The sequence below is a fragment of the Ovis aries genome, chromosome 3, assembly GCF_016772045.2.
Source record: "Ovis aries strain OAR_USU_Benz2616 breed Rambouillet chromosome 3, ARS-UI_Ramb_v3.0, whole genome shotgun sequence".
Taxonomy (NCBI): Eukaryota; Metazoa; Chordata; class Mammalia; order Artiodactyla; family Bovidae; genus Ovis; species Ovis aries.
The window spans coordinates 5,153,517-5,169,646 of NC_056056.1; the positions used below are offsets into that span (position 1 = coordinate 5,153,517).

Here is a 16,130-nt window from a genome sequence, read left to right on the forward strand (position 1 = left end):
TCTGTAAAGTGTACAGACTCATGTATGAAATCTTTCAAAATTCTGTTTTAATTTCAGTGCTAGAAAATCTCTAAGCACACACATTCACCAAAACTGAAGTGTAACTTCCCGAGTGAGAAGTGGAAGAGTGGTCAGTGCAGCTCCCTGAAGCTCTGCAGTCGCGTGGCCGTCTCTTTGGCACTGCCCCCGGCCCGAGATGAGCGACCCACATGAGGGGCGTGAGGAGGGCTCGGGAAGTGTGTGCAGGTGTGCATGCACGCACATGCCTGTGTGTAGCAGGCTGGGAGGGTCACCCTAACGTAGCCGCCACCTCTGTGCCCCCCTCTGCCGTCACTGGTTGTCACGGTGCTTTATCTGCTCTCAGGCGCGTAGTTTGAGTGACCTTCCAAATCTCCTGAAACCTGCGCTAAAGGCTTTGTTGCTAAGCTGTTGTTTCAAGGAAGAGACGAAAAGCGGCCTCCAAGTCGAAGCCTGTCCTAGTTTGTTCTGCCCTTGATTTCCAAACTTGAGGAGGTTGGTTGTCATGACAAAGAACCTGCTCTTTCCACTTGATTTATCGCATCTTGTGCTAGAGGTGGCTGTCTGCGGCTCTTAAGTACTCCGCAGAGGGAGACTTATTGGTAGATACGCACTTTCTTTATGTGCTGATGTGGATTCCCAGCTGCCCTGGGACAACCAGAGCCTGTCGCCGTGTACTTCCTCGGCGGCTATGGCTGCTCTCTGGCGAAGGTGTCCTTACCTGGCCGCTCGGTCATAATCGGGGGCTGGAGGGGCCTCCACACCGTTTGCCTACCCTGGTTCTGCCCTGGTCCTGATGGGAGAGAGTGAAACTGGCCATTGCTCAGCCCCATGCCTACCCGTGTGTAATAGCTACTCAGGGCAGCAGACTGGAGGAGGCGGAAGCTGGCTTGCCCAGTCTGTGTCTCTGAAGATCTTTGACCACCAAAGAAACCACGCATCCTGCCTATACTTCCCCATTTGTGTCTGCTTCTCTTGCCCTGCTTTCGGTCTTACTCACCAGGGTAGAAGTCACACCCTAGCATCTGACTTGGGAACCTGTCTGGAGAAAGATATGCTGTGACATTGGGGATGCTGAGGCCAGCGTTCTAAGGAGCAGGTGGGGGCAGCAAGAAGAGCAGCCTGAAAGAGGGGCAGAGACCAGCGGGCTCCGGCCGGGTTGAGACTTTCGCTCAGCACTAAAGGGAGAAGAGAGGGGCGTGTGTGAGGCCTGCCATTCCCTGGGATCCTGAATCACACGTTCAGTGCTGCAAAGAGTCCCAGGCCGACCTGCAGCCAGTCCACATCACACAGTTAGGTAAAGCTCCCGGCACTGAGCAGGTGCCATGTGCCCCGCGCGTGGACGAGCACCTTCCTGCGTTACTACAGCCAGCATCTCATTTAACCTACACCACATCAGATGTCTCAGGTAGAATAATGTTATCAGACAAAACTGGAGACTTCAGAGGTGCTGCTGAAGTCTGTTGACTCAAAACAGTCTGACTACAACTGCCCAGCCTTTTAACTACCCTGTGAGTTACCGAAGTTGTAAAGAAGCAAGTATAAACTGTGTGGGCCCCCCTGCTTTGGTGGGGAAGAGGAGGGGAGCTGGAGCAGTCACACCATCTGCTGGGCTGCTGTGAATCCCAGGGCTGGCACTGCCCGCGAGGACTGGTACCCAGAGCCCCGGAGCTCCGCGTTGAGCAGCTCCAGCTGAGGAGAGAGGCGCACCAGCCCTCTGTGGATTTGTGGCCACGCTGGTCCCTAAGAAGGGCTTCCTGCAGCTCTGGCTGGTGGACAGACAGCTGCGAGGCCGGGTTTGGTTTGACTGCCCTCGTGAACGAAGGTCAGGCCTGGCTCCTCTCTCTCGTCCAGGGTGCAGGGGGCTCCTAGATAACTGCAAGGGCGAATCCTGTATCTGATCCTGCCCGCAGCCTGAAGGTCTTTGACGAGAGGATCGAGCCTTGGCCCCTGATAAGCCCAGCGCTAGGAGACACAGTGACACGCCTATAATAGAGGTGCTGTGTCATTTATTTGGAAAGGTTTTCTGGTCTTTTTAGCTCTGAATTGCTGAGAAAATTGAAAGGGACTGTATTTTTTTTATTTTTTAAATACACGTACTTCTTTTTCCATTGCATAGAATCATGTTCTCCCTAATTGTCAACCATTTTCAAGTATTTTCTATAAATTTCTGACATTAGCCAAAGAAGGAGTGATTTTTGTGGGGTATTTTTTCTTTGGTCGATTTGTTCATTTGTTCAATTAATGTTTCCCGAGCATCTTCTCTGGGCTACGTACAGTGTTAGCACTGGAGACGCAGGCTTGAGCAGGGCAGGTACAGTCTTCAGCGAGTGTGTTCTTGTTAGGAGATAAACACATAAATAATAAGATGGTTTCAAACCCTGGAAAGTGCTGTGGTAAATAAAGGAAGGCTGCTCATTGGTTTGTTTTTTTTTTTTTCCAACAGCTTCATTGAGATAGAATTCACATATCTGACTACGTGCCTCCTTTAAAGTGTAGAATTCAAAGTTTTTTTAATAGTAATTCACTGGGTTGTGTAACGATCACCAGATTCTAATTTTAGAACACTTCTCCCCCACCAAAAGAAACCTCTTAGTCACCAGCAGCCGCTCTCCATCCCTCTCTGCTCCCTTTAGTCTTAGGCAACCTCTCATCTATTAATACTTTCTGTCTCTAGACTTTTGCCAGTTCTGGACATTGCAGATAAAAGGAATTATACAATATGTGGTCTTTCATGACTGGCTTCTTTCACTTAGCATCATGTTTCTGGGATTCATCCATGGTGTAGCATATCAGTACATCACTTAAATGTAGTTTTACGCCTGTGTGTTTTATTCATTTTGATGATTGTGAGTGGACGCTTCTTACATTTGTTTTGAATGTTCCTTGCTATCGTGTAGAAATAGAATTGATTCTTGTCTGTGACCTTGTTTATTTTGTATATCATCTTGTATCCTGTGAGCCTACTAAATTTGTTAGTACTAGTTTCTTAGTGGATTGCTTCGGATTTTTCCGTATACAAAATTATGTCATCTGTAGATAGTTTTATCTTTCCAATCTGGATGGCTTGTGTTGGAGTACAAAATTGAGTAACAGGGACCACAATGGACACCCTTATCTTGTTCCTGATTTTGTTGAGAAACCAAGTTGTCTTTCACTGTGTCCCTGAGGGTTTTGAACACCTTAGTTCTACTTCAGTCTCCACTGACGGCTCTGAGGCCTGACGCATGTCACTTGTTGCAGTTCCCTAACCAGACAATGAGAAGGTCCACTCAAAAGGTCCTTCATTCCCAGTTCTCATGTCCAGCCCTTCTGCGGTTCCACCGTGGTGTCCTTTCATCTTAGCCAGTTCCCTTGGACGTTGGTCGGATCATCAGATGAACTCTATAGGGGCTCATGGAAGTATTTGCGTGTTTGTTTTCCACACCCATTTTGACCGCTTTCACTTTAACTTAGAAGGCAATTGCAAAAATTGAAAGGTACACGCAAAAAGAATTTGAATGGATCCATGTTTCCTTTTCTCTGTAACCTCAAACAGTGAAAGGGAAAGATTTGCCAGAGGACAACACTCATTTCCACAGGAGGCAAATGAACCACGGCTTCTTCCACTCTGCCTCTAACAGTCAGTACCTCCTCTGTTTTCAGACTCTCAGCGTTCTCATCTCTCCTCCTTCACCATGAAGCTGAAGGACAAATTCCACTCGCCCAAAATCAAGAGGACGCCATCAAAGAAGGGAAAACCAGCCGAGGTGTCTGTGAAGATTTCAGAGAAGCCCATGAACAAAGTAAGCTGACTCCAGGTGTTTCTCCTGGCCTTCACCTGCTTTGAGCAATGTGTTTGTGCTGTTTCTGAGTTCATGCCCTGGGGACTGAGCTTTCAGTACAGAGCGCCTTTCCTGTAGCGCTCCACCGTTCCAGCTGGGGCCTGCCATGTCCTTGTGAAATAGAAACCTTTAGGATGGGTGAGTGTTTCTCCCATTAATAAGAGTCCAGATCGGTTGGCTAGAACAGTTCTTTTCCAGATGTCATCCTCTGGGCATTTAACACAGCTCAGAGCATCACATTCACACCCCAGGACGCAGCCTCCATGCCCCTAGAGAGGCCCATGTTGCCCCCTGACACACACACGTAGATTTGTGATGTCCAGAACATCCATCATTTGGTTCCAGGGTCCACGCTCTGAAACTTGCTAAACCCTTGAAACCCAGCTGAAGATGCCCTCAAACACCAGGAACCTCGACAGGGCCAGTCAAGCCAGATGTGTTGCAACAGCTGTTGATTTTCATCAACCCCTTCCCTTCAGCTTAAAACGGCCATTTCAAGCTCTGTAGGAATCCAGGTTTCCTCTCTTCCAGGAGGCAACAGACAGATTTCTACCAGAGGGCTACCCTATCCCCTTGGATCTGGAGCAGCAGGCAGTAGAGTTTATGTCCACCAGTGCTGTGGCTTCCAGGTCTCAAAGGCAGAAGGTCAGTGTGATGCTAAGAACAATTGGGTTTGCCTTGCCTTCTACTGCAGAATCCTGGCCCATGGTTTTGGGGATGGAAAAAAAAAATTCTGTTGCAATATCACTGTGTTCAGTTGGGTGGCAACTGTGGGCTTAATTGTTCAGGAAACAGTCCAAGGAGCCATGGATAAAAGTCAAAGTTTATCCAGGTCTTCGTGGTCTTTGGAGCAAAGCAAGCCCAGTGCTCCACGGTGAAAGCTTGGGGATTCGGGGACTGGTTTGGGTGTGCTGCTTGGGTCCAACGGGTTCGGGGGGAACGGGTGAGTCTCATCTCTTAAGACCAGCTGTTCTTTCCTTGAGCTGCTAAGATGCTCTGGACAATTGAGAAGAGGAAGGGCATGTAAAGTGTATGGTCTCTTTAAATGTCTCGCGAGACTCCTGAGCGTGATGAGATAGCACAGAACCAGTGTCTCATAGCCAGAGATTCCTTGTGTCCTGCTAACATTTACCAAGCCTTTTCTTAGCCCCATGCTCAGTGCTTTCACTCATTCCCTTACTTAATTCTCATTATAACCCTGGGAGGTGGAAACTTAAATTTTGCAGACAAGGAAACTAGGGCTATGGAGCAAAGCCATACAAAAAGCGGTGACCCAGAGACTGAAACACAGGCCACCAGACATCAAGTCGAAACTCTGATGTTATGTCTACTTTTTATGAAAATTTATTTTTTAATACCTAAAAAACCTAATGCTAATCCCCACACATAACTGAACATAAAAACAAAATTAAACTCAGCGAGATAAAATAAAGACAAGCCTGTCAGATAAGTAGATTCTCAATTCTTTAGTAGCTGTCCACAGTGTAGTTTACAGAACTGTTGTCACAGCTCAGCTGTCAATTTAACACCACTAGCGAACACTGCCCTGTTACATAAACACATAGTTGTTGAATTTTGCAGTGTGCTTCCTCTTGTTTTTGTGTTGACCAGCAGAATATCTTAAGATACGAGTTAAAAGTAGGGAAAATCAGGGTTTTCAGTCCAGAGCCTTCCACTGAATCATTTTCCTGCCCCATCTGTTAACAAGAAGAACCTAGAGAGCAAGAATGAAATGTATGTTGTTTACCAGACTGATCTGAATTCCAGATTGGAGAGAGGAGTAAAGTGCAGGATTTGGTCTGTGCCACAATTATTATTTTTTTAAATTACAATCTGTTTAGCAACCCCTTGGAGCTGGGTTTTATATGGAACACCAAGAAAAGTGTCAGTTGTCATCTGACACCATCCAGGGAGCCCAGAGCAAAATGACACACTAAACACTGTTTTGCTAGTGATCTCTGATAGGAGACTGTTCCAGCTGCTCACTTCTTGGCATTTCCACCCCTCTTTCTTCTTTATTCCAAGAGAAATGATAGAGGAAACTTGACGTTCAAGTACCCTATCCTTAGTGGGGGTTCCTGCAGACTCCAGGGCACAGCTGGCAATGTCTGGAGACAGTTTTGGTTGTCACAACCAGGAGACTGAAGCAGGTGCTCCTGGCGTCTGGTAGGTAGAGGCCAGGGATGCTGGTAGGCGTTGTGCAGTGCACAGGACAGCACCGCCCCCAACCCCCACAACAAAGCATCATCTGTCCTAAAATGCCCACGCCGTGGCTGAGAAACTGTCCTCTAGGAAGGAGCTGTATAGATCCTCCCCCAAGGAAGAGCATCAGCCTGGTTCTTGGTCATCACCCTTTAAGAAGGATGGAGTTTCCGTGCCCTGTCACCTGCATGATCCAGAGTGAGCTCAAACATGGAGGCCCACAGTCAGGACTAGAGGTGTTGGGGGTCTGCCTGCCAGGGTGTGAGCGTAGCTGACTCTGTTGGAGATATCTTACCATAGCCTGTCATCTGCCGTCATCCTTAACTATGACTTACTAACTCTCTTACAACTTAGTGTTTCTGTGTATAGTCTCATTGTTCCCAGGATGTTACCTGGGAAGCTGCAGCTCAGGTAGACAGGAAGAGATTCGGATTCCCCCACAACTTCCTGTGGGTCTCCTGTGCCGGGCCCTGTCCTGAGTGGCATCACACGCTGTCTTCCTTCTCACCTTGACTGTACACACAAGCTTTCACTGTTCCTGGTATACAGAAAGTGTGGGCTCTGGGCCAAGGTTGCTTAGTCAGAATCTGCTATTCCCTTAATTTTATGAAATGCTTCCACAAATATTCTCCCCGAGCACCCCCACAAGCCTCCTTAGCCCACCCAGAGCAGGCATTAGTCTTCCCATTTTGCACATGAGGAGCCTGAAGCCCAGTGGTGCCTTTGGATCACAGCCTCCCCGAGCACCACTGGCCTCGGGTGGTTTCCAGGTCTGTCTGTGCCACGGTGGCCCCTAACCCCCTGACGCACGAGGCCGTGTGCAGGTGGATGCCCCTGCCTCTCCAAGGCCCTGGCCTCAGGTCCCTGGTTCCTGGGGGTGCTTCTTCTGGGTGTCTCATTGTAAACTGTTGACTGCTGGCTGCATTTTGTGAGAAGCCATAGTTTTAACAGCTGGAGGGCGGGGGGGAATGCATAGCATTCAGAGGCCACTGAGTCAGGGAGTGGAATCTGCTGGAGCGTTAATGGATGAAACCTGACTCTGCGAGGTATCACGCCTCTGTTTGGAGCCCAGGGCAGCCCGGTTCGATCTCTCTGCGAATGACAGGAGAAGTCTCTGTTGTGAAACACCTGCTGCTCTGGAGGCCTCCCATCTTCAGGTCAGCCCCTTTCTCCCTAGCGAACCTGGGGACACATTTTCGTAAAACATTTCCGGCCTCCTCCCCCCGTTTCGTCATGCTGGCGCCTGAGGAGTCCTGAGGTGCTGAGATGGCAGTGTTGTGGCTGTCATCCTCTTGCCCAACCAGCCAGTGTGGTTTTAGTCATGTTTGATGTCTGCACGGCGCCATGATTCCTTCAGACTGAGGTTCCTCTGAGCTCCGGGTAGGCCTAGGCAAAGCAGAGTGCTCTTGCCTTGAGCTAGAGAAGCAAGTGCCTGGCCCTTGGAAACAGACAGTAAATAAAGGTGTCAGTTGGTAAAAAGAGAAAAATAAAGTGAGGGCAGAGAGACCCATGCTGGGAATGGGAGCATGATACCCTAGTGCTCTACAGAACACCTTTGGGGAAGGTGTTCTGAGAGGAGCTGAGAGGAGCTAAATCAAGGCTCTGAAAGTCGTCCCACAAAGGAACTAATGACTTCTTAATTCCATTTATATGGTTTTTCTTTGATATTCCCATGAAATCCACTATTTAAAAATTTACTTTGAAATGACGTTCCTCATTATTTTGAAAGAACTAGTGTTCAGAATCATAATCACTTTATTATGTATCACTTTTTTATGTATTTGTGTAGTTTTAAATCTCCTTTTTTAAGAAATTATCTTCTTGTTCTTGGTGGGTTTTGTTTATGTAGTCTCTGGAGCTCAAAGAGCCCATAGGTGGAAGTTTTCCTCACTTGTACTATCCTTAATTTGCCCTGGGCAAGTCATCGATTCTACTCGAATGGATTATCCATTTTGGGATTTATCTATCTTAACAATTATTCTTGGTTTCCCTTTCCCTGCCAGCCAGCTGAGACCTGGGTTGTTGACCTCAGGGTCAGTGTAAGGAGTGTGTTTACCCACTGACCATGGATTCAAGGTACTCCACAGTCAAAGAGGAAAGACTTGGGTGTGGGAATGTGAATGCCGGCAGGTCCAGGGCTCTGTGTTTTTATTTTCTTCCTTGGTGAGCTTTACTCGGGAGCAGAGATACTCTGGATGCTGTTAGCAGTTGCGGCAGGAGCAGTGCCTGAATTTCTGCTGTCTGTCCAGCTTCCTCACCCTTTCACCCCAGGGCTTCCAGGTCCTTTGGGAGTGCCATCTCATCTCATTGAGAGGGCACTGCATCTGCAGGTCAAATGTGGGATTCTAACAAGGAGTCCTGGAGAATGGGCTTTGAGCACTAATGCCTCTGACCAATCTCACATAGCCCTCAGGACCTTGAAAGGCCTGGGGTTTCTCAGTTTGATTTCCTGGATAGACATGCACAGTACCCAAGCATCCTACAGCCATCAGCAAATCAGTCCTCACTGTACTTGGTGAGATTAGCGGTGATAGTTCCATGTAGTGGTGGAGGAGACCCAGGGCGAGTCTGTCTCTGTCTAGGAAGGGACTTAGGAATACCGCAACTACTTTTCTCCATCCAGCCCCTTCTTCTGCCCCAAGTCTGGCCTCTGTATCCTGATTGCAGTCCTTAGGGAAACAATTTGACTTAGTTTCTGCAGCAAGAAGCCCTTTCCAGTGGCATCAATTTCAAAGTGATCTACAGGAAATTTTATTCATTTCTTTTAAAATCACTCCCTTTAATCTCTCTCCTCCCTCCTTATGCTTAACATTTCCTTTCAGAACCTGAGCTGGCTGGAGGAGAAAGAGAAGGAAGTTGTCAGTGCCTTGCGCTACTTTAAGACCATTGTGGACAAAATGGCTATTGATAAGAAGGTCCTGGAGATGCTCCCGGGGTCCGCCAGCAAGGTGCTGGAGGCCATCTTACCCCTGGTGCAGAGCGACCCTCGAATTCAGCACAGGTGAGTTGCTCTGGGCCGTGTTAGAGCTGTGGAGGCATAGTGGCACCTTGGTTTGGGGGCCATTCACACCCAACATTTCTATGAACAGCGAGGAGTGCCAGGAGGAAAAGGAGCCCTCCAGTCCCTGCCCCCAGCCTTGCCCCATGGTCTCCGCCTGTTTTTTCCCCAAGGTTGAGGTCATTGTTACTCATGAGGCCTCGACATTGAGTGAAGCTCACCACCACTGCTGGGGGGTAGCCGCTGGGTAAGCCTATGGTTTTTTTTCATACTAGCTGGCTCATTGGCAATCATCCCATTGATTTGGACACATTTTCCCCAGTTCCCTGTGTTAACCATAGTTTATTGTGACACCAAATCCTGCCAGTATTTAGCTGCTTAGAGATCTTGACCGCTTACATTATGAAGTCAAAAGAGGTAGAGAGGAGTCCCAGTAGAGCATGGACTAGTGAAACATTGAGTTGTATCAAGCCAGGTCCTCCCAGACGGCAGCTGGATTCATTGGAAGCCAGGTACAGGGATGGTGTCAGCTTTTGTTGGGTAATGCTTTTTTTTCTGCTAGAGTTCATTTTCCTCTGAAAGGTTAGTCAGCGGCTTGCCTCTCTGTTTGTCGTTAACCACAGAATGAAAAGCAATATTGAATGTAACCTTCAGTGAAGCCTTCTCACGAGAGGCTGTCAGATGCCTGCTGGCTTTGTTTTCCTTCCCTGATGCCTGTCTGGAATAAACATCTCTCTGTTTCAGTTCCTTAGGATGGGTTAGTGTCCTTGTAGCCCCACGGGGCTAAGCGTTCATGAACCGCTTTCAGAACTTGGCAATGAAGGGCATAGTTTTCTTCTTTGGGGAGATAAAGCAAGCAGTATCTTCATTTCCAAGAAGCTACCTGCTCTGGGGTTTCTGCTGACCCCTGTAGATTGTGCTGACCCCTGTCTTCTGGCTTCTGCTGGTGGTCTTCTGGCTGGAAGCTCACTGGACCCAGTTGGTGGGGAAGGATACAGTGTTGATAGGGCTTTGCCCGGTTCTGTCTTCACTTTCCATAGCAGGCTGCCGTCATGTACCCAAGCCTCTGGGGCAGCCAGTAGCTTTGGTGCCTTGTTCAGAGGCCCATGGAGGCCTCTGTGAGACAAGTGCTGTGCTTTCCCAGTAGGTCCCCAGTGCCCAGCTTGTGGACAGGCCCGGTGCGGCTCTCCTTGGAGGGAATGTGCCTAACAGTAAGCTGGTTTCAGGCGCATAGACAGCTTTCTTTGAAATGCTCTGATAGACTTCTCATGGGCTGGGCCCACCATGGGAGAGTTCAGATCTGGTTGAAAACACCAGCTCCCCCACTGTCTGACCAGGTGCCAATTTTATGGAGGGCGAGTTACAAGAGAGTCACTAAACTTCCTGGGGGAGGAGACGCTGGGGCCAGACCTGAAGTCAGGGCAAGTGCTGGATGGGCACTGGGGGCAGGAGAAGACGACCAGAGGGGGCAGGGCAGCAGGCAGGTGTGTCCCAGGAGGGAAGAGACTCGCAGGCATGTGAGTGGAATGTGACCACATGGGCGCCGACTGCTGGAGCCCCACACCCACCACCTCGTGTGCCCCCCTCCGGAGAGTCAGCATGGCTACCTTCGCTGAGTCCTATGGGAGCGCTGGCCCAGTGCTGCTGCCCGGCCTCGAGACCCCAAGTGTCGGCCAACAGCTCTGCTGGGGAAGCTACTTTCTAGACACGCAAGCTCTGGGAGACTGGATCAAGTGATATGACAGTGGTCTGGGGTGCGTTTCTGTCTGTGGGGAGGTTTCATAATTACTTAACATCTATAACCATTTCCTCAAGGGGAAAAGAGAAATGCCTGGGTGTGGCCGTAAGGAACAATGGTTTTTTCCCTTTCTTTTTTTCCTGGTAGTCCTTCGGTTAATACCATTTAAGGGATATTTTTCCTCCTGAAATTTTTCAAAAGCCAACTGATGATATTTTTATTGCTCTCCCTGACATGATCGAAAATACTCCCTCAAATGTTTCTGTCAGCTTCCTTCCACAATCTCATTCCTCCTGGCACGTTTGTTGGTTACGTGTGTGTTAGTTGCTCAGTCATGTCCAGTTCTTTGCAACCCTGTGGACTGAGCCCGCCAGGCTCCTCTGTCCGTGGGATTCTCCAGGCAAGAATACTGGAGTGGGTTGCCATGCCCTCCTCCAGGGGATCTTCCTGACCCAGGAATCGAACCTGTGTTTCCTGCATTGGCAAGTGTATTCTTGACTGCCGAGCCCCCCGGGAAGCCCGTTTGTTGACTGGGAGGGTGTTATCCTGCCTGCTCTGTGGGTGGGGTTCCAGCAGGCAGACTGTTGGCTACCCTTCTCCCCTGTTCCCAGGGCAGTGGTGACGGGCCTGTGAACAAGCAGCTGGCTGCTTCTTGGCAATGAACGGAGGTGTGAGAGCAGGATCCCTGCTCGCCCTCCGTGTAGACGGCTTTGCTCTGTTTTGGAAGCAGATGAACTGGTCCTCTGGACATTTTTATGGTACAGGACCCTCCTTCCTTTTTTAATGTCCTTCCTGTTACGTTTAGACACAGGACTATTCTTCCTCCAAGCTAACGATGTGAAGGGTGGACCCAATTACTGATATTTTTAGGTGCTCTCAGGAAAATGTTAACATCCAGTGCAGGTAGGAACTGAGCATCACATAAAAGGGACCCCGCCCACCTCTTTCCTCTAATTATCGCCAGGTGCTGTGGTGGCATCCGCTTAGGCGAGGGTGGGAGGCCAGTCTTTGTTTAAAAAGGCCTCATCTGGCCTTGCCTGGGAGGAGAGGCAGACGGCTAGGAGCACCTTCCCTTTCAAGACCACGTCACCTATGATCCAGGCCCCAGGAAAGCCTAGAAGTGGTGTTCTGCTCTCCTAGTCGTCCTTTCGAAGAGAACAGGTGTGACACTGGATGCTCAGCATTTACATCATCCTCTGAAGCAGCCAGGCCCTGGCTTTCTTGTGGCTGCCTTTTCACATTTTCCTTTTTTGTAATGGGACTTGGGGAGTTCGCTTTCAGTCTTTCTGACTCTGCTTTTCCCCTGTTGGAACGCGCACGGGGTAGAGTGAACGGCAGAATAGGAGACCAGCCTCCTGGAAATCCTCCTCCTCCTCTGATTCTGAAGAGCTTCTTGTTCGAGCCTTGTTTGTTTCAGGTGTTTGTTTTTTTTTTTTTTATGGCTTTATTTTTAGAAGCTGTTTTAATCACCGTACAATATTATGTATTTTTCTTACAATTATATCTGGAGAAAAAGCATACCTTTGGCTGCTAAATATCAGCTTCTTCTTTTATTTTTAATGGAAGAGGTAGCAGTCCACAAATTTTCTACTTTTGCTCTTCTTCTATTATAATACATAATATTCAAAATAGAAAAATAATTCCTTCCATAAATCCTCGGGATAATTATCTTTAGTTATTTTAGAAATATGTGTAAGGTATAAAACATCTTCATTTTGGCCCCTACTCTACAATTGTTAGGACCTCCAAAAGTACTTGCAGCTTGTTTTGTGTTGTTGTGAAGTTGATACCTCTCCCACCACCACAGGTCACCTCGCCTCTGACTTATCCTTCTTAAAATACCCTTCATTAGTGCATTCCTCTGACTTCGCAACCATGGTTTATTGCAGGGGATGACAAAGCCAAGCCAATGTTAGGAGGAATTCTAGTAAATTTCAGGTCTCATATTTAAAGGTTATTCCTTGAGACTTCCCTTGTTGGAAATGGTGTTCCAGTGGTTAAGACTTCACTCTTCTACTGCAGGGGGCACAGGTTCGATCCCTGGTCTTGGAACTAAGATACAAAAAAAAATTTTTTTAATCAAAGTAAAAGCTGTTCTCTAAAAGATCCTGCCTGCTAAAAACCCACAAACCTGTTGGCTCCTCATGACACATATGGGTTTTTACTTTCTTAACACCAAAACGTTTTGGAGTAGACCTAATTATTTGTGATAGTTTCAGGTGAAGAAGGAAAGGACTCAGCCATACGTATACATGTATGCATTCTTCCCCAAACCTTCCTCCCATCCAGGCTGAAGCTTAGGTTCTCAGTGTGTCATTACAGAAAGAATTCAGTGAGAGACAAAGTGATAGGTGAAAAGTGAAGTTGCTCAGTCATGTCCGACTCTTTGTGATCCCATGGAGGATTCCAGGCTCCTCCGTCCATGGAATTTTCCAGGCAAGAGTACAGGAGTGGGTTGCCATTTCCTTCTCCAGGGGTTGTTCCCGACCCAGGGATCAACCCAGGTCTCCCACATTCCAGGCAGACACTTTACCGTCTGAGCTACCAGGGAAGCCCAAGTGATAGGTAAGAAATGGATTTATTTGGAGAGAAACACACTCCATAGAGTAAGGGCTGTCTCGTAAGGTGAGAGCAGCCTGTGAGTTTTTATCTAATTCAGAATAAGTGTACAACACTGTGACCTACTCAGAGGAGAGGAAGGTGGACCATTCCTTGAGAGATGTTATCAGAATCTCGTGGAGGATGTGCAGTTTGGAAAAGCACATAAACTCTCGTTGTGGAATTTTTATACGTTATAGTTGAGAAATGAAAAAAAAAAAAGCTTAGACCAGAATATAAAACTCCACAAAATCTTCATCGGATATAAGGAAATAGGTTCAGGGAGGAAAAGTGTATTTATTAAAAGGAGGTGCAAACTTTATAAAAAGGACTGAGAAACCTGAGTCGCTGAGAAACTAGGTCTGTGCTAAACAGAAGACTTAAAGCGATGGCCGTACTGTGGAGTTTTCACATTCTCTTGAAAATCTCCTCCTGCTTCCAGCTCAGCCCTCTCCTCCTGCTACAGCCGAGTGTACCAAAGTCTCGCCAACCTCATCCGTTGGTCTGACCAAGTGATGCTGGAAGGCGTGAACTCAGAAGATAAAGAGATGGTGACAACTGTGAAAGGGGTCATCAAGGCCGTGCTGGATGGAGTGAAGGTACGTGCGGGTTCCCGGTGGTCCTCAGCAAGGACTTGGAGCTGCCTCACTGCCGGCTGTTTGTGTCACAAGAACGCGTTCCTAAACTCCTGAACGTCGGGGTGAACGTCTTCTAGCGTCTCTGCTGTTGGGTGCCACTCTATCTCACAGCTGCTTCTGTCTCTCTCGGGTATACATGCTCTTACAGCCACATCACCTGTGCCGGACTGGGCCCATAGGTAGAAAAGCTGCCAGAAGCAGGCAGCCTGTGCTGGGCCTTGGGTTGGATCTGCACTGAGCCCTTACACTGCGGCCCTGGCTGTGCGCACCTGCCAGCTCGACAAAGGCCAGTGGGAGCTGTTTTTGCGTTGACTCTTAGCAAAACTCCCAGCATGTCAACTGCTACCTTTTCATATTCTAAGAACTTCTTAGTAGAAAAGCAGGATTGAGATGAGTTAGAAGTAAAACTGAAATCTATGATGTAATTTGTGAATTTACTACCCAGGGAAGTCAGAAATGGCATAATAAAAAATTATGAATCATTGTTAAGGTGGGAAGCAAAGTCCTTCTAAGGAAGGTTCTATGGTTCTGAAATTGGGGTCCAAGGGACAAACCCTAATTGAGAAAATAAGTCCCAGTGAATAAGGAGCAAGGCAGAATGTAGGGCAGGAACCAGGTGGGAGCCTGCTGGTCAGGACGAGGGCTGTGAGCAGGGAGTAGGTGTGGACCCTGCTGTTAGACGAGGCTGTGTGATATCGTGGAAGGAGGGCTAGGCTGGAGCCCAGTTAGATTTCACACCTCAACTTACCAGTCTGTGAACTGGAGCAATTTCCTCAAGTGCTCTGAACCTTAGTTAACTCATCTATAAAATACATGTAGTTATGGCACCCTATATCATGGGGCTGTAGGAAGGATTCAATTATTTAATACATGTAAAGCTTTTAGAACTATGTCTGGCATATGAAGCACTCAGATCTTCGCTGCTGTTTATTATTAATTATGTGGTGCTTGAGGTGCGCTTTGCAAATAGACCTCTTGGCTTGAAAAACTGTGTTGTTCTCCTCTCTAGACCCTGCTGTCCAAAATGGCAGCCGGGGCACTTACCCTAGGTCCAAAGACTTCCTTCCCCATTCAGCCATGCTACTAGCCTCCTAAAAGCTGCCTCCTTGCACAGATATTCCCCAGAAGCTCTGGAGAGTAGAGTAAGGACTCCCTGGTGGGTAGAAATTACAAACGGAAGGCTGAGAAAGTGTTGCTTAACACTCCACCTGCTCTGGAATGAACTATGTGGACTGGGGTGACCTGGGTGGCTCCCTGCTCTGTGTGAGCAGGGCTGCTCTGTCTTTGGGGCCTTCATGGAGCTCACTTGGAGGCGGGCGGGACTGGACGCCATCACAGCATCCTCTGAGAGTTCCCGGTCTCTTCCTCCCCAAAACAGTTAGGCCCTACGCCCCCAGCTTTGGCCATGAAATGGACAGAGGCAGCCTGTGGCCGCTGCTGTGTAGGGCCTGGTGCCGCTTTCTAGACCTGGCAGCTGGTCACACATTCTCCCGTGCAAGCCTCCTGGTCACTCTCTGAGGTCAGCAGGACAAGTGAGACGTGACCGGGGCCACGAGTCACCATCGGGTGTGTGCGCCTCTGCCTCGCCTCTTCCTGTTCAGGCTCCTGGAAATGCTGTTACTGACGAGTGCTATTTCTCAGGTGACACTGTTAAGGTTACCTTCTACTCATGATCATAATGATATGTTTAAAACCAGTCAGAATGTCACAAATAGAAGAGTTTCCAGGCATGAAGCTTTGTGCCATTCCCAGGTGGATTTTCTTTATGGGATCTTGAACATGCCACTGTCAGTTGGAAAGTTGTCTAAAAGAAAATTTATCAGGTTTTTTCAGATTGACCAGGATGAGAAGAGGGGGAGGGAGCAAGAAAGAGACACCTGTTGATTATGAATCTGTCAGTGTCTGAACTTTTCCACAATTGTCCCTAAAATATTTTAAGCAGAACAGAGATTCTCTCAGTGAGGAACTCGGGAAATTTAGATTTGTTTCTTTTATTCAAGAAGCCATTAGTGAGAATCTCCTGTGTGCTGGGCAGTGTGGTGGAATTAGGAAGATGAAACTGGCAGTCCCTGACCTGATGGAGTTTACAGTCTAAAGGTGGGAAGGGCACCAGC

General features: G+C 48.2%; 1 protein-coding gene across 13 annotated transcripts in view; it reads left to right on the forward strand.

Moving 5' to 3' along the window:
* The window catches only part of RAPGEF1 (Rap guanine nucleotide exchange factor 1), a 136,521-nt gene that overhangs the window by 66,778 nt on the left and 53,613 nt on the right, over positions 1–16,130 (forward strand). For 9 of the 13 annotated variants that reach the window (XM_027966247.3, XM_042248036.2, XM_027966252.3 and 6 more), the window contains exons 2-5: positions 3,664–3,803; positions 4,374–4,487; positions 8,867–9,045; positions 13,821–13,977. In XM_027966247.3, coding sequence (XP_027822048.1) covers positions 3,664–3,803; positions 4,374–4,487; positions 8,867–9,045; positions 13,821–13,977 — 590 coding nt within the window. The remainder of the gene's footprint in view (positions 1–3,663; positions 3,804–4,373; positions 4,488–8,866; positions 9,046–13,820; positions 13,978–16,130) is intronic. The other 4 variants (XM_042248038.2, XM_042248042.2, XM_060411657.1 and 1 more) reach the window with 1 other exon arrangement.